The sequence below is a fragment of the Pollicipes pollicipes genome, unplaced genomic scaffold, assembly GCF_011947565.3.
Source record: "Pollicipes pollicipes isolate AB1234 unplaced genomic scaffold, Ppol_2.1 Scaffold_6138;HRSCAF=7277_pilon_pilon_pilon, whole genome shotgun sequence".
Classification (NCBI taxonomy): Eukaryota; Metazoa; Arthropoda; class Thecostraca; order Pollicipedomorpha; family Pollicipedidae; genus Pollicipes; species Pollicipes pollicipes.
In genome coordinates, this window is record NW_023596818.1 from 19,833,230 (window position 1) to 19,853,925 (window position 20,696).

The 20,696-nt window shown below is 47.2% G+C and overlaps 1 protein-coding gene across 7 annotated transcripts; it reads left to right on the forward strand.

Annotated features, from left to right (window-relative positions):
• Nucleotides 1–11,950: 11,950 nt before the first annotated feature.
• LOC119105826 (cdc42 homolog) lies at nt 11,951–19,793 on the forward strand. 7 transcript variants are annotated; one of them, XM_037229365.1, is made up of 7 exons: nt 11,978–12,011; nt 12,148–12,204; nt 14,282–14,394; nt 14,873–15,055; nt 15,440–15,637; nt 17,651–17,774; nt 19,762–19,793. In XM_037229365.1, exons 3-6 carry the CDS (start codon nt 14,290–14,292, stop codon nt 17,738–17,740), a joined length of 576 nt encoding a protein of 191 aa, XP_037085260.1. In that variant the 5' UTR covers nt 11,978–12,011; nt 12,148–12,204; nt 14,282–14,289; the 3' UTR covers nt 17,741–17,774; nt 19,762–19,793. The 7 variants fall into 7 exon arrangements, with proteins under 7 accessions (XP_037085262.1, XP_037085259.1, XP_037085257.1 ...); XM_037229366.1 differs by having other exon boundaries at nt 11,987–12,011; nt 14,279–14,394; XM_037229367.1 differs by lacking the exon at nt 12,148–12,204 and having other exon boundaries at nt 11,951–12,011.
• Nucleotides 19,794–20,696: the final 903 nt, after the last annotated feature.

The following is a 20,696-nucleotide window of genomic DNA, read 5'->3' on the forward strand; positions in this document are numbered from 1 at the left end:
AACACGTACTCTGGTGGGGGTCAAGTTGACCCCCCCGCAAAGGCTTTTTCCGGAATGATTTCCGGACGGCGTGGCGAAGCCTCGTGAAATCTTGGATAGCTGTAGACAATTGAGTAGACAATTTGGTATCCAAAATTTAGATGTAACTTGTAGGGTCACTAACATACGGCAGGTCAAAGTAGGCCACAGATTCAGCGAAGTCAATTTTTATGGAATTGTTCAATCTGATGCACCAACGGAGTATCAGACGAAGCCATTCATCTCTGAGGTACTTTCTAAAGCAACACAACAATTGAATGGACAAATTCCACTGGCCTAGGGTCAGGCATGAAAGTCAGACCAAGATCCAAACTAACCTGTTTTATTACTCTAGGGCCTGCTGTATGGGGTAGTTTTTGGTGGTCATTTGTTATTGATTGAACTAAAATGACCCAGGTCAACATTTTGTTTTTGAGAACATACTGCCTCGCGTTATCCTTGTCGCTTATTCAAATGCAAAACTCAAGCATACTTGTATGGTTTTGGTCACATTGACCTTTAAGAGAACAAAGAAGGTCACTGATCTTAAATGAGCACGTGACCTTTTCCTTAGAACAGATATCTAGGTTCTGAGGACGTTTTGGAGACCAGCCTGGAGTTTCACCTTGTTTGACCTTATTTGGCACGAATGCCATGGCCTAGGAACCTTAATTTTTGACCTAAGTGAGTTAACGCACAGGTTAACACACACTGTGAATTTAGTGTCTCTAGCTCTCATAGTTCATGAGATCTCAGGGAGCCAAATTGACCCGCACCCGAGCGAAGGGTATCCAACCAGCCAACCAGACACGTGTTAAAACTAACATCGATATACCAGGAGTTAGTGGATAAGCGGTGATGTGATGCTAAATAGCAATTATATTGACCGTGTGCTATATTTCAAGGTGTGCTCATTCTCAGGAGTGACAATAGGTCAGAAAGCCTCAGCGAAATGTTGCACTTGAACAGTAAGACACGTGCATCAAGAAACATACTCTCAATCTGTGCCAAAAGAAGTCACAAAGGCGCATGATCTAGGCCCTATCAAACCAGGCGCAATTCAGCGTTAAGGGCTGCCAAAAATAAAACAACACAGGCGGCCAGGCTGAAAAAGTGCAGTTGTTTAAGCTGTTCAGCTGTGCAAGCTGTTTCAAATAACGACACAGATAACTAGATAAAAACAATACTAACCGCGCCCCAGCCACCATGAACATTGCCGGAAGCTCAGGAATGTGTATGATCTAAAACTGTTACTTAGTCCAGGTCGCATGATGAATCTGTACGTGCAGCCTTAGGTAAACATTCCAAATGTGCACAGATTCTCTTATCTTGAGATCCGCACGGTCTAACTGTTGATGATATTAACATTTCAGAGTCGTTGTTTATTGCGCAGTACTGGAGTTCCGAAGCAATGAGTCGCCGTGCTCTGGAGGATAAGCACAGCTCGAAATATTGAGTGCTGACAATATAATCGATACTCAGCATCACAACGTCGTTTTACAAACACTTCCTGGTAAATTGAAGGTCGTTGAGTCAGCATGAGAGGTTTCAATCACAATGCCGGTTTCTGATATTTTGCACATGGTGCAATTAGATGACCGATCAATTGCGTGTCGGTACTGTACTTTATAAGCTGGATTAAAGAAAGCTATAAGCACTAACACCGTAGCATTTTGATAAGCCTATCACCGCTAGAAGACAGATTTGGCTGTTGTCAGTTAAGGACAGAATGCGGCTTGACAAGACGGATGTGACTGCCTTGGTAAGGAAGAACCGTCTGAAGCCGTGTTGATTACTGACAGTTGGTGTTTGGGTTGAAATAGGAACTGAGCTGGCCAAACATGATGTTTGCAGTTATCTTTGGGATCTCGTGTACTACGGAAATTGGTAAAAATTTGAATGGATAGCTTAAACTGTCTGTCTTTGGAAGCGCTGCAATAAATGCATGCTACGCTTTTGAGGAACGTGTCCAGTCACGAGGCTGGAGTTAACAAGGTCTAGAAGAACATGGCCAACGCCACTGAAATACTTCTGAAATCGATGACCACTTACACCTCCATAACAGCTTGGTTTTGATAATTCAACAAAGGACATTGCGTATCAGTGGTATCTGAGCTTTTGTTTTGAAAGCTGCATGTTTTCATTAAAGATGCACGCACTGGAATGCCACTGATGATAAAGCTCAATTTTTTGTTTCAATGAAAATAAAGGTCAAGTGGCGTCAGAGACGAGGACGGACAGTGCCAAGCATTGAGGTACATTTCACGCTTGCTACCAAATTCTGCCGTTGATCTAACATTGCACGATCGGATGGCAGAGTTCGAGGCTCAAACAACGAGCCCTGCTTAGCGCGATCTCTGATTCCAGAAAGGCATCCATTCAAAAAGTTGGAATTCAGTTTTAGAAAGGAAAAATCAATTTTTTCAGCAGATAACCATTTTGAAGCGCGAGATATAAATGGGGAATAGAAATGTAAATATTTGAGGAGCAAAAAACACGCAACCACTAAAATAATTCACGCCAGCCTGGGCTGCCCAGTATTTTGGCGTGGTACTGTCGCACTATGTGTGCCCAATCACAAAATTAATGCCTCAGCGGTGTGGTTGGAAGACCGGCACTCGTCGGAGTTTGAGGTAAAGACATGCGTGTAAAGCCCCATAAATGTTATCGCACAGTACACATTTCAGGCCTGCGAAACGAACTGTGGGATGGGCTTTATTTCACCATTACTGATAACATATAATCTAGAAGAGGGCAATTACTTTGGGGCTTATCTTAAATCGGTAGGAGAAATCTTGAATGTCGCTGAAGCTATCGTCGACATCCACATTAAGGCTCCATTGTTCCACGAAATCTGCCCCTGGTTTAAGTGCATCAGTAGGAGGGTGACGCATTTAAAATGAATACATCCTTTCTGCGTTGGCAGCCAGGGCAAAATACATAAAGCATGGCACGCAACTGAAATGTGTCGTTAGTTATACAAGTATGGTGTCCTTTGCTTCATGAGAACGAGGGATGTGGTAGCTGATTGCTCATGTATTATTTAGGGAGGGAGTAATCCACATGCGAAAGGCCCGATGACAAAAGCAATCCAGCTTTAAAAAGCAACAAATATATTGTATTTGCACACATATAAACCAAAAACCTTACCTCACACGCACATACACATACCACAGTGGTGCGCATCCACCCCACAGGCCCAGTCACAACTCTCATCAAAAGAACATTCCACGAGTGCCGGCAAACCTGAACACATCGAAGCGGTATGATTTTGAGCTATGTTTAACCCTTGCAAAGTGCTCATTAAAAAGCCCGGTGTGCCGAGAACGCCGGGTGAATGTGGCCGGGCAGAGCGGTGGTGTAAGCGCAGACAAGCCTCTGGTGATCGCTGCATTAAGATGATATACGGGACTGAACAAAGCGTGCCTTGGTAGACGCGGTTTTCAAATAAGCGAAAATGCGCAAGTAACCCAGTGGAGCACGCCGGTACTGTGTACTCTAACCCAACACATGAGAAACTGGTGTTGTAGTCGTTCGAGCCGGGCGAGGTGGGAGACGGCAGCACCACTCCAAATAACGCTACCGAACTCCAGCCATGATCCCAGATGAGCGTTGAAGGCACGCAGCAACCGCGCTCTGAGGACAGCAACCGCTCTGATTGAACCGCGCTCGACGAGGACACGACGGCATTTGCACGCTTCGCATGAGAACGTCCAGCGTCTTGTTTGCTTTCTAGGCAGTCGCATCTACGATATTGGCGAAGGTGACCTTCGTTCTCAGGAATTGCCAAGATCGGGAATCTGCTGGCAGCTTTCCAATGGTGACCGCCTAGGGCAAATTGAAAATGAACAGGAAGCATAATTGAAGATAAATGTGATAGTTTTGCACTCAGCTGGGCTCAGTCTCAGTCCATAGTTTTTGAAGCATTCACAGAGGCGATCCGGATCGGTCTGCAGTGTGAGACAATCTGTTACGCTGCCGATTCGGTGATGAGTATCACATTATCAGCGCATATAAAATACTCGCCCGTGATATAGTCGGGGACATCTGCCACAAAGCAGACGAACGGCAACGGACCCAGGATGCTGTCTTCCGGAACACCAAATCGCACTGGAATCCAGTCAGACTGCTTACCGTTCAGCACTAAGCGTTGCGAACGATTGCTCAAGTGCCACTTCAACCAGCTATGCGCGCGGCAAGTGATGCAAAAAATATGGCAAAGCAGAAGAAGCAGAAGAACATAATTGACGCTGCTGAGTGCTAAATAGTAATCGGTGCTAATCGCATTTGTCGTTTACCGTTTAAGATAGATGTCCAACAGTGTTCAAAAAAGCTTGCTAGGCTGGTAGCACAGGAACGCTTTGGCAGAAACCCGTGCCGCTATGGACGTAGGGCCTGCAGACAAATCCGTAACAGGCTTTCGTTTACAATTTTCTCTAATATTTTGAGCAGATAGAAGGCGAATACACAGAACTGTAATTTTCAAGCAGCTCTTTGAACCCCTCTTGTGCACCGGTATCACGTTCACTTCCTTGCAGGTAAGACGCCAGGGTCTAGAGAAAGCTTTCACAGTATTCCTAACAAAGCAGCTAGCCCTCGGCGCATTCCCTGAGAATACATGCGCTGAGACGGTCGGAGCCATAGGCCTTATATCCACTGAGATCACGTAACAGTAGGGTTATACGGCCGCGCAGTACTGTAAAGCTCGAAAAATCGAAGCGCGTCGAGCGATTATAATTATTATCATTATTATTACGAACCTTGGCGAAATCCAGTCAGTGGCTATTCTAACGCCGCGTCAGTACATACTACATAGATCAACACAGAACAAGCAACACATGCAAATGAGACGCAACGCCAGCGATACACATACGATGTTATAAAACATGAACGACTTGTGATACAATCAACACCTGCACGTCATGGCCAGGCGGTCAGTTTAAGTGAGTTCTCTGGTGAAAGACATTTATTTGCTCTTGAACTCATTTAAGTTTTTGCACTGGCGCGCGGCAGCAGGGAGGCGATTCCACGCCGCCACGGCTCGATAGGGAAATGCCCTTTTTACACACTCTAAGCGAGGGTGTTTTACAGCGCTCGTCTGCAGTACAGTTTCGTCATCGGTGGCTCTGGTGCGCCACTGAGATACTTCAGATCGACGCCTGATCAGACTACTGATACCCCGTGACCCAGCAGGTACGTAAATGGCGCGATGCAAACGTATGCAGTCGCGGTGGGTGGCAGTCTGGTCGAATTTGGGCCAATTTAGCTGTTTTCGGGATTCCGTGACATGATCTCGTCTGCGTTTGCAGGCAACAATTTTGATCGCGAAGTTAATAGCCTTATCCAGGCGCTGGCGCTGAACGGCTGTCGTCGGGACCCATGCAGGTAAGCAATATCTGATGTGGGGGAAGACCAGTGTCTCAACTAGGTACTTTATTGTGGAGCTGGGAAGCACATGCCAAGCTTGTTAATAGTTATGAGCGAGCCAAAACAGCGTTGAGTAGTTTTGGCCGTTTGATGCTGCCAGTTGAGATATTTATTCATGAGCATCCCTAGCCTTTCGATGTACTCTGAAGGAGACAGCTGGGAGTTTTTAAAAACTCGCGCTCAGCCCGGTGGCCTTGCGGGTGTTGGTGGCTGTGCCAGCAACTATGAAATCAGTTTGCTGGGTTGATCTTCATGTCATTGTGACGAAACCACGCTGAGACTGCGATCAGATCGGACTCAACACACGAACGCAGCTATGCGAAACCACAGACAGATGGTGATGATTCATGCATGAGCTGCATGTCGTCTACATATGGCACCAGTTTACACGTAGTTGACATGACACTGGATGTCGTTGGTAACGTGGAGGAACACCAGCAGTCCTACTATGCTGCCCTGAACCACGCCATAAGCGACCTCAAGGCTCAGCCCGGTTCCGCCTTTCACAGTCTGTCGGTAGTTGGTGAAATAATCCGAAGACCAGTGTGATGCTATACCATAGCATTCCAGCTTGGCCAAGAGAGCAGAGCGGTCCATACAATCGAAGGCGTTTGACAAGTCAGTTGAGCTAATGGTGGTGACCATACCGGGGTCCATGTTGTTGCTTATATGACTAACTATATCGATGACAGCATGCTCGGTGGAGTGGTGAGGACGGTACGTGTATTGTGAGTCAACAAAGATGTGGTGACCAGTCACATATTCTAAAAACTGGGTACAGATGACCTTCTTTGGTCCTATTTCCAAAAACTTGGGTCCTCTTGCCGAGCCCACCTTTCCTTTTTCCGAGCAAAGGTGGGTCGGGCAATACACGAACGTTTGGGTCACAGAACTTAATAGCAAAACACTTCACGGGTTGTCCTTAAAGTCTCGCAATACACGCAGCAAGTTACTCTGGGGGTCTTATCTCATAGACATTTAGCATCAGCTGCAGCTTTGAAATCAGCTCTAGTAGTTCGGTGTCTAGCAACCAGTAGTACGGTATCTCTAAAGGTACGGTATCTTCAGTAGTACGCTGTCTCCAGTAGTGCGGTGTCTCAAGTAGTACGGTGTCCCTAGAGGTATGGTATCTTTAGTAGTACGCTATCTCCAGTAGTGCGGTGTCTCAAGTAGTACGGTGTCCCTAGAGGTATGGTATCTTTAGTAGTACGCTATCTCCAGTAGTGCGGTGTCTCAAGTAGTACGGTGTCCCTAGAGGTATGGTATCTTTAGTAGTACACTGTCTCCAGTAGTACGGTGTCTCAAGTAGTACGGTGTCCCTAGAGGTATGGTATCTTTAGTAGTACACTGTCTCCAGTAGTGCGGTGTCTCAAGTAGTACGGTGTCCCTAGAGGTATGGTATCTTTAGTAGTACACTGTCTCCAGTAGTACGGTGTCTCAAGTAGTACGGTGTCCCTAGAGGTATGGTATCTTTAGTAGTACGCTATCTCCAGTAGTGCGGTGTCTCAAGTAGTACGGTGTCCCTAGTGGTACGGTATCTATTTTCGGTGGTCGGAGATGCTTTCTATGAGCCATCTCCCTGCCATGCAGCAAGTACCGAACGGAGCGGTCAAAGCAAGGATGCGATTTATGTCGGAACTCAACAACAGGAACGGAGTCTGCAATGGCGGTAAACACAACGTCATAGAAACGGCGGACAGCATCATCAACATTTAAATCATTTAGAATACGCCAAGGAATACGCCAAGCTAAAGAAAAAACCCATAAGCCAGTGAGGAATTAGCCCGAGAGCAGCGAGCAGACCGTTGAAGTCTGCCTGTCTGTAGTTGTACGCCTCAGATCGGATGGCGCCGTGGGCCGGCCCACCTTTTACAGGAAACTGCGTTATCACCATACGGGGCGTGAGTTGAACATACTGCCGCCGACCTCAGATGCAACAGCGCCGCCATGGGAGATGGTGAGATCCAAAATATTATCAGATTGTACCGTTCCGCATTCAGCGACAGAGTCTACGAATTTGAACGAAGTCTACGAATTTGAAGTTTCGGACAGTGCGCCTAGGAAAAACAGCTTCGTCGCCATTACCCGACCACCAAATCTCAAGCAAGTTAAAGCCACTCACGATTAGAAGCGGCAGATTGGGGAAGGCAGCGATCGAATCTACGTCACGGCCAGCATCTGGCGGATGATAACAAACAGTTCTGATGACAGGGTAGATGGCCCCCAACTGGATCGCCAGCACCTCGCAGTCGGGCTCCAGGTCTGGTCGGTGAACAAATGACAGGTTTGTCTTCACCGCGCAAGCAACGCTTCTTCCTCTGCCGTTCCTGTCCTTCCCGAACCAACCGTGGTCCGAAAGACCCAATTGTTGTTCAGAGTCTAAATAATCTGTCGAAAATTACTGATAATCACCATTTAGATCATGCCTAAAAGCCGACGAATGAAGCATATCTCCTCCACCAGTCTTCGTGAAAGCACAAGGACAGGAATAATAACAGCACTGCCGTAACAACAATCTGCAAAATTTTGGGAGGACGTGTCCTACAGTCACTCTCCCCTATGGCGGAGAGACCTTTTCTGTCATGCTGAACCTACAAGATGTTTGGAAATTGAAACGCGCGCTATCACAAAATATATCCAGACGTCGAAGATAAAAAAATAGACAACCGCATCCGCATACATGTCGCGCGGCCGAAATACATGGACCCTACCCACACTGGTGTCTATAACAATTTTAACAACGTGCAGATTTCGCTCTCTGATAATCTTCAGTATTGACAGAATTCCATGAAATATCGCGGTTTCATGGAATTTTTGTCTCACTTGCCGCTAGATCCTCCCGTTTTCCGCCAGTACTGGCTGCCTTAGGATTACTAAAGAATATACGCAATGCGGGCGAAGGAGGTCCCGTGACGTCTTCAGGGGAGGGACCACACGGCTGACAAAATCTAAGAACAGGCTTTCGACCCAGCGGCATCGATTGGGAAAGGTTTTGTGTTGATCGGCTCATTGGGCTCGGAACATGGGAACGCCAACAGGTTTTGTCGGTCGTTTGGTCCCTGTCCGTCTGAGAGGGACTACACGGCCGGAAAAACCTGCTGACAGCCCCATGCTACGGGCAAATGGGATCGATCGGCACAAAACCTTTTCCAATTAATGTGTCGTGGCTGATTGCTAATAAATTCCAGAACATAGTGAGCTTAGGTCGGGTCAAAGGTCTCCTAAGCGACAGAAATAAGTTTGCTGACAACACCATGCTCCCAGCCTATGAGGCCGATTGACACTAAAACTTCGCCATTCGATGCCCCTTGGTCCACAGTCTACCTTGTTCAGAACATGCACATTGTGTCGGGTTAAATCGTTACGTGTTTCCGAAAACGCCTGTGACCATCAAAATTGGCTGCAGATTACCCAATGCTCTGAGCCGATGCGGCTGATCAACACCAAGCCTCTCCCATTCCATGGCAGTTTGGTCGATAGCCTATCCTATCCAGCAGATTATGATCTTGGGCCGGGCCAAAGGTCAACAGAAAGGCCCCAAATCACCTGAGGTTAGTTTGCAGACAACCCCATGCTGACAACCGGAAAAAAGCTTTACCAATCGCCTGACGTTCGTCACGCAGCTTACCGAATCGTGGATGGGTACCCGAGGAGAGGAGAGAAGGGAGTGTTTGCTGTTCGGTTAGAGCTTGACAAAACCTACAAACGGAAAACCCAATTTCGGCAATCAGTCGGCAAAGATAAAAGGGGACCATAACGGAAGCGGCGCGAGTTGACTTTCAAAACTATTCTGATATTGTTGGCACTGTGGCATGGAAGGAATCCCTTTGAGATAATTAGATCAGGAATGATCCTGATCAGACTGACCCGTGCATGGAGCAGCCTTTATACGACACGACCGCCACGCAGTATGCCTAGAGCGCGCCATCCAAGAATTTGGGGCGCTGCGAGCGATACCTACGTTTGAGCCAGATGAGGAAGGCACTGTGTCCGTGGTGGATTTCTTGGAGGCGGTCGAAAATGCCGCCATGCTTGGATATTTAAACTGGGAAGACGTAATGTGAGTAATGGCCATGCGCCTGCAGGGTCAGGCCAAGGAATTTTATCGAGTTTTGTTGGCGTCGCATCAAACCGATGCAAGTGCTCCCAATCTGGACAGTTATTGGTCGGAATTTCAAATGACACAAAGAGATCAACATAAAAGCATTTGGACCCGCTGGCAACTTGACGCAGCTGACGGGTTGCCGGCAGGGAGATGCGGAGTCCGTCCGTATAGGACACGCTCAACAGTGCCTTTTTCTAAATTATCTTCCCTTACACCACCCCACCCCAGAAAAATGCCGCCGGGAAGATGCCTACTTAAGGTATGAATTGGCCCAATGCACATTGAATTGCCCGTCATCCAAGGTAGATGACTTAATCTGCTTTTGTGTGTAGGCAGGGGGTAGCCAGAGCCTTGGTAAGAGGAACACAGGATTGACAAAAGCCCCCTTTATCGTGATCCCCCACAACAAAATATATCCGGACACAGTTTACTTGTAAATAAGGGACACGGTTTTCTCCGTTTTATTGTTTTACGTTGTAACTGGAACAGAAACCAGAAGCTACCGTGAAATCAATTCTGTTTACATTTTTAACACGCGCTCGGGTGGCCGGCGTGATACCCTTCGCTCGGGTGGGGGGGTCAATTTGACCCTCCCCCTGAGATCTCGGGAACTAAGAGAGCTAGAGACACCAAATTCACCGGGTGTGTTGACCTGTACGTTAACTCACTTAGCTCAAAGTTTGAGGTTGGATTTGGATGGATGGATTTCGGGTCAAATAAGGTCAAACAAGGCCAAATTCCAGGATGGTCTCCAAGGGCCCCCAGAACCTAGATAAGTGTTTCTAAGCAATATGTCACATATTCAGCTAAGGTCGGTGACATTGTTTGACCTTTTGAAGGGCATGGTGATGAACATCATACAAGGCTGCTCTGAGTTTTGCATTTGAATAAGCAAGAAAGATTGCGCTATGCAGTATGTTTCTAAAAACAAAATGTTGACCTAGATCACCTTATGTCAATGACCTATTCTGACCTCTAAGATCTCCATGCAAGATGTATAATGTGATTCTTGTTGTCAATAAGTTCGAAATGAGCACCAGAAACTATCCCATACAGCAAGGACTAGGGTAATAGAACAGGTTAGTTTTGACCTTGGTCTGCCCTTTATACCTGACCTTAGGTCAACGTAATTTGCTCATTCAGTTTTTGTGTTGCCTAAGAAAACATCTCAGAGATGTATGGTTTCATCTAACACTTCATTGTTGCCTCAAATTGAATGATTCCCTAGAAGTTGGCTTCGCCAAAACAAATTTTTTATGCCAAATGATTGGCATTCAATGGTCTATAGCTATGTAAAACATGGTGCGGGCGCGCCGCGCCGTTTGGAAACCATGCTGGAAAAACCTGCGGGGGCGATTCAATTTAACCCCCATTGGAGCGCGTGTTAAGGTCAATAAACTGCAGAAATTAGGCGTTTAACGACCGCATGAAATAAATCGCCGGTGTTGTTAATTTGTAATGACTTATTGCACTCTTTCTAAGCCGATGCAATTTAGGAGCTTTTTCATCATGTTTTGTATGCGTTCTACAGACATTGAGGACATCGTGAAGGTAGATTGTAGATCGATGTGTTTGATCGAAATTTGGGGGTAAAAACTTTGATTGTAGATCGGGTGTTCAACATTGTGTATTAACATCTCCAAGCCATGTTTGTCAGGATGTCTGACATTTAGCTAGAATCTATTAGTGATGCAATTTATATGGCGTGGTTTTAACATGCGCGCTCGCAAATCTTAGCAACAAAAGCCTCGACACCAGGCGTTGCAGTCTCCAGAGTCCGCGGAGCGTTAGCTCAGTAGTTAACTTTTCGTCACGGTCCACCGATGGACGAAAATGGTAACGGTTCTGAAATAATGACCTTTAAACACTTGAATCGGTTAGTAATAAACGTTAAGTGACAATTTTCAGCATGCATGCTCGCAAATCTTGGCGTAAAAACCTCGGCGCCAGGCGTTGCAATTTCCGTAGGCCGCGTAGCGTCGGCACAACAGCTAATACTGGGCTGTGGCCAACGGGTGGACGAAGATGATGACGCTTCTGAAAGAAGTACCCTTGAATGCGTCAGGACATCAAATCTTACATCTATTAAGCAGTTTGGACGCATATTTCCCGTGTGCGATTTTCAGATTGCAACAAATCTGCAAGGCTAAGACTGCAAGACTCTAGACCAGGGGGGGGGGGGGGCAGTAACTCTGCTGGTTCCCCCACCTTGAAAAGTGGGGGGAAGCCATGGCCCCCCTGGCCCCGCCGTTCCTACGCCCATGCCCACGGACGTATTTCTAGTTACTCTCGTATTCGGTGAACGTGCGGCCCAAGCGCATACGAAAAGCCTTCCGCCGTATAGGTAAAATTTGTCAGCTGCTGTTTGGCAGCCATTCTTTCTGTGTGACGCATCGAGAGTGTCTCGTTTGGGTGTCTGGTCGGCGCGCGTTGGGGTGTTGGCGTTGCTTGTGTTATTTAGGTAATTATGGATGTATAGGTGACGGTGGCATCTAGTTATTATCAGGCTGGTCAGCTTTTGAAAATATCCGTATATCTCTGCCCACCATTGTCAAGATTTGGGTTACCGGGGTGAATATATCCTGCGATTGTTGCAGGCGCCCTCGAATACAGCTGAAGTAATTCATTTTAAGTTTAAAGGTTGTGAAGTGAAGGTGAGTTCTGGTAAACAATTTGGTTGTTATCTGACCAGGTTTTTGGAGTTAGGGATATTGGCATGTATTCAGCATTGACATGTCCCTTGGTATAAAAGCAGGCTGGTCATGATAAATAGGCAGGCAGCCACCAGTCATTAATTCGTTTTAAGTCATGTCTTCAGCTGAAAATATATTTGGATCCTATTCTCTGAGTGCTGAGCACTGTTCAATTCAGTGGTATCAAACTTCAGTTGATCTGCCATAGTCAAGCTTTACCATCTCAAGATTTTACACTTCTGTCCATGGCATGCCAGGCTTGCAAAATCCACATTCCCTTATGGAACCTGAAGGAATTTGAAGATGGGCCAACAATTGGAACACATTTAGACTTTGATGTGTGTGCACTGCTGTGACTTCACATTCTAAATGTGACAGCCAACAGACTGGCTTCTGCTATTAATGCCAGAGGTTGGGCCTTGCACTTATTGAAGCACACTAAAAAAGCTAACTGCATGATTCAAACCATGCAGTAGTGGTATCAGGAGAGGCACCAGACATATAGAAGCATTCAGCACCTGTATTCAGCACTATGTGCCATTTATGGCAATAAATGAATTCGTCCCCCAAATCTTACACCCACCCAGCTTGCATCCTGCTTGCATTAACCAATGCATAGATGTGTGGTGCAGCTAGCATCTGATTGTGCAAATGTAGCGAAGGCTGTGATTGGTTCTGGTGTATTATAAAGTTAAGTCACATAGCCCTAAAATCACTGCCAACGTGATGGTAATTGCATGCACATCCTAGCCTAACAAGTCCTTGACAACATGTTGGTGCTTCTATTCACATGTGCAGGCCCCAGGGGACAGATAGAGACTAAAAGGAACTTGAATATGCTGAGCATGTACCTGCTTATGAGGTTATGTGGTATTGTTTCTCACCTACCCATCTCTTGCCCTGGCAGGAAGGACCAGTACCACAGAGAATTAAGCCCTATGCTCGATGTTGACAAGACTAACAGCTTAACCACTGTACTTCTAGCACTCTCCACATATTGCCCTCAATTGTAGGTGCCTTGTTGCCAGAATGGTGCCTGTTTTTTATTATTGGACCTAGGTAAACCTTCCTAACTTGCTTGGCCAGATTCTAGTGGTGTGCTATCTCTCTGATACTGTAACATGGGTACACCAGAATTTTTAGGTTGAGCTGTAAGCTGACAAATACTCTTATTTTGCATAAAAATGTGCATCTTTTCAGCTCAAGTTGAGTGCAATAATTTGGTGTGTGTTCATTCTTACCTATAAAGTCTGTATTCCATTGGGAGCTATTGGCTTTTCTTAAACAGAAATCTGATAGTAATTTAGTACTTGGCACTAGGCATGCCTAATACACATGCATTTTTAAACTACCTGCAGCTCTGAAGATAATTTGTGGTTTGATGAGGCAGACAGGTGTAAAGTTGTCACCTGGTATCAGTGTAAAAAATGTTTTGTTGATAAATTATTTCTGTGCCTGATGATTCATGCCAACCTCTGCTCCATGGTCCTACACTGGTCTCGCCATGGCCAGCTATGCCATATCAATTTTATAATGGTTATGCAATTCTAAATGACATCCAAGACCCAGAGATTAAAGTAAACAGGGCTGAATACAATTTAATAGGTTTAGATGCTTTCTATTAATTTTCAATTTTGTGCAACCTGATGAAGGGAATCTTGTGCACTTTCATTCAGAAACCCTTGCCAAAAATATAGCAATGTTGTGTCACCCCATGCCACTTACACCAGCCCACATTACAGTAGAGGTTCACTGTATAGAAAAGGATCACTCTGCGCTTATTCACTACCTGGAAAATTATCCGGTAGACTGGAGTGTGGAACTGCAATGCTCAGAATGCGGGTACAGCATGGCTTGGCAATGGGATGTCATAATATGCGTAGATATATGTGTATGTGTATGATATATATTACCTTTGAGAATGAAGCTATTCCATCAAGAAATGCCAGCTCACTTGCCAAGGCAAGCAGTTTTGAAATAGAAGCACTGCTGTAAGCTGCCAGCTGCACTTTGCCATGACCTACCCATATGTCAGCAGACCAGACCATGCAGACCATCAAGTGTGTTGTGGTGGGTGATGGAGCTGTGGGCAAGACATGTCTGCTCATCTCATACACCACCAACAGATTCCCCTCCGAGTATGTGCCAACGGTGAGTGCCTTGTGTCAGAGGTGAGTGTCATGTTGCAGACAAGACTGGATTGTGCATGCATGGCTTATGTTACATCATGGGCTGCAACAAGTTTGCCATACATGAGGTGACACAATCGGCCAGCCTGTCATAGGATGCAGGGGAGGTTCCACCTGTTTTGCTAAGGGTCATTCATGGATGGCACAAGCTGCTCATGTTTGACAGATTACATGCATGTCACCTGTACATGTTACATACTGAAGTTGTACCCAAAGTTCACAAAACCTGCATTGTTGTGCTGCAAGCCAAGAGCCGGCCGCGCGCTGCTTCACCGCAGTTTGGACGCCGCGCGGCCGAGCTGCAGGGCCTTGGTGGGCCGCTGTAGCGCCGCCTCCGACGGCTGACGCTGCTTCACTGCCGCCGAGCTGCAGGGCCTTGGTCGGCCGCTGTAGCGCCGCCTCCGGCCGCTGACGCTGCTCCCCTCCGTGTCGCCGGCCAGGTGTTCGACAACTACGCGGTGACGGTGATGATCGGCGGCGAGCCGTACACGCTGGGCCTGTTCGACACGGCCGGCCAGGAGGACTACGACCGTCTGCGGCCGCTCTCCTACCCGCAGACGGACGTCTTCCTCGTCTGCTTTTCGGTCGTCTCTCCCTCCTCCTTCGAGAACGTCAAGGAGAAGGTTCGTACAGGGACGAGCCCGTGGTCGGCGGAGGGTGCTCGATGAGCACTGACTGCGCTTGGTGCCGCGTCCGTCGTGGGCCGGCGTAGAGATACTTTGGGCCTGGCTGTGGAAGAATGCATGCCACTGTGCTGATCTGGTTCTCATTTGCATACCATATGCGACCACATCATATAGTACGTAGTTTGGCATCACAACCATATGATTGTCCTGCTTTGAACGATGATCCTACCGCTCCTTGTGACGTGTCTACTGCTGACGTTTCGCTGTTATGTTATGGCACAAACATACCCGAGAATCTCTACATGACTGACGATGTCTTAGGCTCCGTGATGCGCCTGGAGACCTCATGGAGGACGCCCACTGACCACACGCTCGCTGCAGTGGGTGCCGGAGATCACTCACCACTGCGTCAAGACGCCGTTCCTGCTGGTCGGCACGCAGATCGACCTGCGGGACGACGCGGCCACCAACGAGAAGCTGGCCAAGAACAAGCAGCGGCCCATCTCGGCGGAGAACGGCGAGAAGCTGGCCCGCGAGCTGCGCGCCGTCAAATACGTCGAGTGCTCGGCTCTGACGCAGGTCAGTGCGGGGGCGGCCACGTGCTGTCCGGTCGAATACGTCCAGTGGGCGAGATCGAGACTCAGCGTGGCCTAACTGTGCAATTGAGGACCCATCTGGAAAAGTTTGCTCTGGCAGGTTGCAACTGAAACAGAAACATCGACCGACGACAAACGTGCTCGATGGGTGGAAGGGGTGTCAAATATATTCCAATACGACCAGGGTCTGCTAAGCCCCAGACATGTTTACCGAATTACATGAATCTCCTAGGCGAAGCCACAATGTGCAGCACAATCTAGAATGCCATTGTATATTAATCATTACTCTATATTCAGCAGATTGGAATGATCCCCCCCATATTTATATTTGCCGTGTGAGTCACGGATCTTCTCCACAATCAGTTGAGTTGATGTGATCCTTATTGTAAGATGGTATGTGCTGTTATGGAATAAGAGGATGCACTCCTTGTTATCTTGTGCTGTTGTGGAATAAGAGGGTGCACTCCTTGTTATCTTGTGCTGTTATGAAATGAGAGGGTGCACTTCGTGTTACCTGTCAATCCAGCATGGACTGAGCGGTCAAATGTATCCCCGTTAACAATTTTCGCTATAATTAAAAAATAATTGAAGTATTGATGCAAGATTTTCAGTAGCTGTCGATTGATTAATTGTACGTCTTGCGCCAAAATAACATCTGTGAGGTCGTAAAAGATCGCGCTTGATTACCGTCATGTTTCCCGATTTTAACAAAATGGATAGCGATAGACAACTTGACATCAAAATTAACGAATCAAGATATTTGATGTCTAAACAAAAGTAGTCAGCCAAATTATTCATATGCCTTGTTGCATTGTTTCAAGATATCTCCTTGAAACATTGGCGTATCAAATAACACAAATATCGATAGGAGTGTGCTCAAAACTTTCAGCCTTAGACTTTGGTGCTTAAGGGAAATGCAATACACTGCGTGGATTAGTCAACAATGGGTACGGCTATATCATCATGGGTATAGCCATGCCCCGAAGATTGGGATGGGGAGGTGGAGAACTAGACCGGGTGGAATGAACAAATTGCATTAAAAAACACATTGATGCAATGTATTTACTTGAATTTTGTAGGTATTTTGACTCCTTCCCGGACATCTCACAATCTATCAGGGTAAATAACGAGACAAAATGGAAAACGAAAGCTTTCGTTGGTAACTAACTTTCTTACCCAATGACCATCTCGAAAACCTCAAGTAAGTGGCGCACTGGAGAAATCAAAAGGTTGGGCCGATATCAGTTAGAAGGTCGTCCAAGTAAATCAGTTATATGTGATTTTGCATTTGGGCGTGACTGGCGAGCCGGACGATGTGTGTGCATGTTATTTCTAAACCAGCGCCGGGTGCGGGACACCGCAGCATCTCACATGGCTCCCTTGTAAAGGCGTCCGTCTCGAAATGACCCTGGCAGTCGGCGAGACATTTAGTCTCAATCACTATGATTATGTACATGACAAATGACTATGACATACCTGGTGACCTCGAAATTATTATTCTACCAAACACTAGGCATTATTAGTGGGAGATGAGCTGATAGTATTGGCTTCTAAAAAAAGGCTGTGACTTGTCCTGACTGGGCTACTACAAATCAAGATACGAGACGCGCCTGAGATATGTCAGATCCCGAAATGTTTCAAGATATGTCAGATTGATACAAATCATCAACAGATCTTAGCGCTGTAGCTGTAATGGTGTTGTGATGCATTGTAAGGATGAAGTTGGTAAGTGTGGGGGCGCGACAATATGATCCCGTGTTGTTTGTTTGAAACGTTTGTCATCTGTCGACAGCATGTTAATGCGCACATCACCAATACAGCAGTGAAATATGAAAAAGACGTGCGTTGTTACAACCTTGGCGGCATGCCCACAGCTTCATTTCAAGCAGTTGGACTTGTTTTCCATCATGCATAAGTAGCAGATGGTGTGCATTCGCTGTGGTGTTTCCACCTACGGGCTGATTGCTAACTTCTCGTTGGGTCTGTCCGTTTGCAGAAGGGTTTGAAGAACGTTTTTGACGAGGCCATACTGGCCGCTTTGGAACCGCCGGAGCCCGCCAAGAAAAAGCGCTGCGCACTCTTGTAACTGCACCCAAACGGAGGATATTTTTGAAAGGAGTGTGAGTTTCTTTTGCTTATGATTCCTCCCAATGCCTAGTCGTTCTCCTCGTTTGTTCGGACATGCGCATAAGCTGCAGTTACCTGTAAGCAATACCGTTTCAGTGACCACTAGAGATGTTCATGGTTTCACTAAGTTGTGAAGTGCATTCGCGAGGAACGTTATGCACATAGATAAGACGAAAGTAATAGCTTTATTACTCAGAGAGAAACCAGGAGATTGGGAGATAAAGATGCGTTGATATTTCGGCAAGATGCCTTTGACGAATCGAATAGCAGAAGTGAATTCAAGATTGCCTGTCTGACCTCACTTGATTTTCCTTTTTTTGAAACAGCAAACCGCAGTTTGTACAGCACACCGACATTCCGGCGATTAAACAGTGAACAATTGCCAGCCATTACTGCGATACAGTGCATATCCAAGAATTAACATACGCGAAGAAGACATGTGCACGCAATCGAATTCAAGGAAACGAGAAAATTCGGGAAATTCGGGAAACGGGAAAATTCAAGGAAAAAGGAAAATTCAAGGCATCACCTATCACGCTTCGTTCAAACATGCAAGCGAGTTGAAGTAAACGTGTATTACACACCACGCACCAACGATACAAGCAAACAATTTCAGTGAAACAGGCATCACGCGTCAGGCATCACGCGCATCGCGCGTCAGGCATCACTTACGCGTGTAAACGATTTTAAGTTAGTACACATCACACATCAAGGCACATCACGCTCGCATAATCGACCATTGTGAGCACTGTACGTCAAGGTTTGGTCGCCGACTTTTTATGATAATAGATTCACTTATTTTCCTGTCTGGGTGGTCCTGTGCTCTGAAAATGACTTAAAGCTCTAAAAGGGGCATCGGGTTCATTCTTCCCTGCATTTCAGCCCGAGCGTGTTTTGCCAAAAAATGGGTACTGAAAGCTTATTATATAGTCATTGTATAGTATATTGTATATTATAAGGTTATTCCGTTTTTTTAAATATCCATTTCAGTGACCTCTTTTGGCAAAAACGCTCAGGCTGAAAACGAGGGAGGTATGCACCTATGCCCCTTTAAGAACTCAGTCATCTACAGAGCACAGGACCACCCAGACAGGAAAATAAGTGAATCTTTTCTCTTAAAAAGTCGACGACCAAATCTTAACATACAGGGCTCATCATGGCCGGTTATGCGAACATGGTATGTGCATTGATGTGAGATGTGTGCTAGCTTAAAATCGTTTACATGTGTAAGTGATGCCTGACGCGTGATGTGCGATGCCTGTTTAATTGAAATCGTTTGCTCGTATAATTGATGCGTGATGTGTGATGCCCGTTTTCTTCAACTCGCTTGCATGCTTGAATGAATCGTAGTGCGTGATGCCTGTTTACTTTAACTGAATTGAATGCACGCGTATTTCGCTTGTTCTTATTCTTAGACATGCACTGTATCGTGATAATGGCTGGCAATCACTCCTTGTTTAATCCTCAGAATGTTAGTGTCTTGTAAAAACTGTGGCTTGCTGTTTCAAAAAACCTAGAAAGTTAAATAGGATCATCGGCAGGGAACTTTGAATTCACTTCTGCTATTCGTTTTGATAAATGGATGTTCCGAGATATCAATGCATCTTCATCTCCATTGTCCTGGTTTTTCTCCGATGAATAAGGCTTATCTATGCGTACGTATGTATGTATGTATGTATGTATGTATGTATGTATGTATGTATGTATGTCTGTATGTATGTATGTGTGTATTCTGGCTTATCTATGCGCACGTATTTGGCGAAAGGTTGTTGCCGTGGTTATGCCGTGCTGTTCACCTCGCAGCGATTCAGACTCATTACAGACAGCTCCGTCGAGAGTACACCCGCTATCGTCCAGTCTGTCGTCATGCCTTTATATTTCCCACGACCCTTTCAGTGCGTACAGCACAGAACATTTGTAGCGACACGCCCTAAATGGGGGCGTCGGTGTCGTCACCTCTGACCTCGCCTCATGCCGCAGCGTGCGTCACACCGGCGAGGCCTCGCCGCCGGCGCGGCGCTCCCGGCCGCTAGGGCCGGCCGCTCGCGCCGGCGCCAGGCGGCTCTGCGGTGCGGCTGCCGCGGCGCGGCTGCCGCGCCGCGGCGCCTCCTCGCTGGCTGGACGGCGAGCGTGCGTGGTGAGAATGTGCCGGCGTCGGTCCGGCGAGGCGCTGAGCTCGGCGTGATGCGAGTGCGACGCCGCCGGTGGGGTGAGGCGCTGAGCTGAGCGTGGTGCGAGTCTGCCGCCGTCGGTCCATCGAGGCGCTGAGCTCGGTGTGGTGCGGAGAAACTGTGCTGGCAGGACTCTGGCTATTTGCTGCTCTAACTTACCGGCGGCGCCAGTCGGCGCGGTCGGCGCGCGCTCATGTGGTGCGCGAGGCGCCACGATCTGGAGAAGGTTCTGTTGTGACTGCGACCCGAGTTCGCCCTGTCTTGTAAGCGCCGGGTGTCGTCCGCTGTCGACTCTTCGCCGCAAGCACGCAGCATTTTATTGCAGGCGTTGCCGCCTGTGCTTGCAGGGTTTTACTCGGCGCCCTTTTTTATCAGCTCGCGGGCGGTTCTTGTGACGGTTGTCGCGCTTCGGATCTTGCGATTAGCGGGTGGCACTGTCGCCCGGCTTGCCCGGGTGGACGCTAACGTTGATTTGCTGCGGTTTCTGCCAAGTCTACCTTGTTGTCCAGCGTTCCGCTCTGGCCAACTACCCCTCGTGATATATTGTGACGCTCTATCTTTGTGTACGCGCGTACCCCGGCAGCCGGATGGCGATGGCTTGTTTGTGACGTGGTCGCTCGGGTCAGGGCACGTCCGGTCCAGATTTGTAACTTGAATACAGAACAGACACAGCCTGCACACTTTGCCGGGTTGCTTGTGGCGAGAACCGGACCAGTTTCAGCGTGGCCGTAAGTGCTAGAAATA

Bases quoted from the DNA above. Each gene is read 5' to 3' on its own strand.
- LOC119105826 (XM_037229361.1), top strand. From the start codon at position 14,272: ATGTCAGCAGACCAGACCATGCAGACCATCAAGTGTGTTGTGGTGGGT. The intron at 14,395-14,872 runs GTGAGTGCCTTG...GTCGCCGGCCAG, and splicing joins CCTCCGAGTATGTGCCAACG to GTGTTCGACAACTACGCGGT. The intron at 15,638-17,650 runs GTCAGTGCGGGG...GTCCGTTTGCAG, and splicing joins AGTGCTCGGCTCTGACGCAG to AAGGGTTTGAAGAACGTTTT.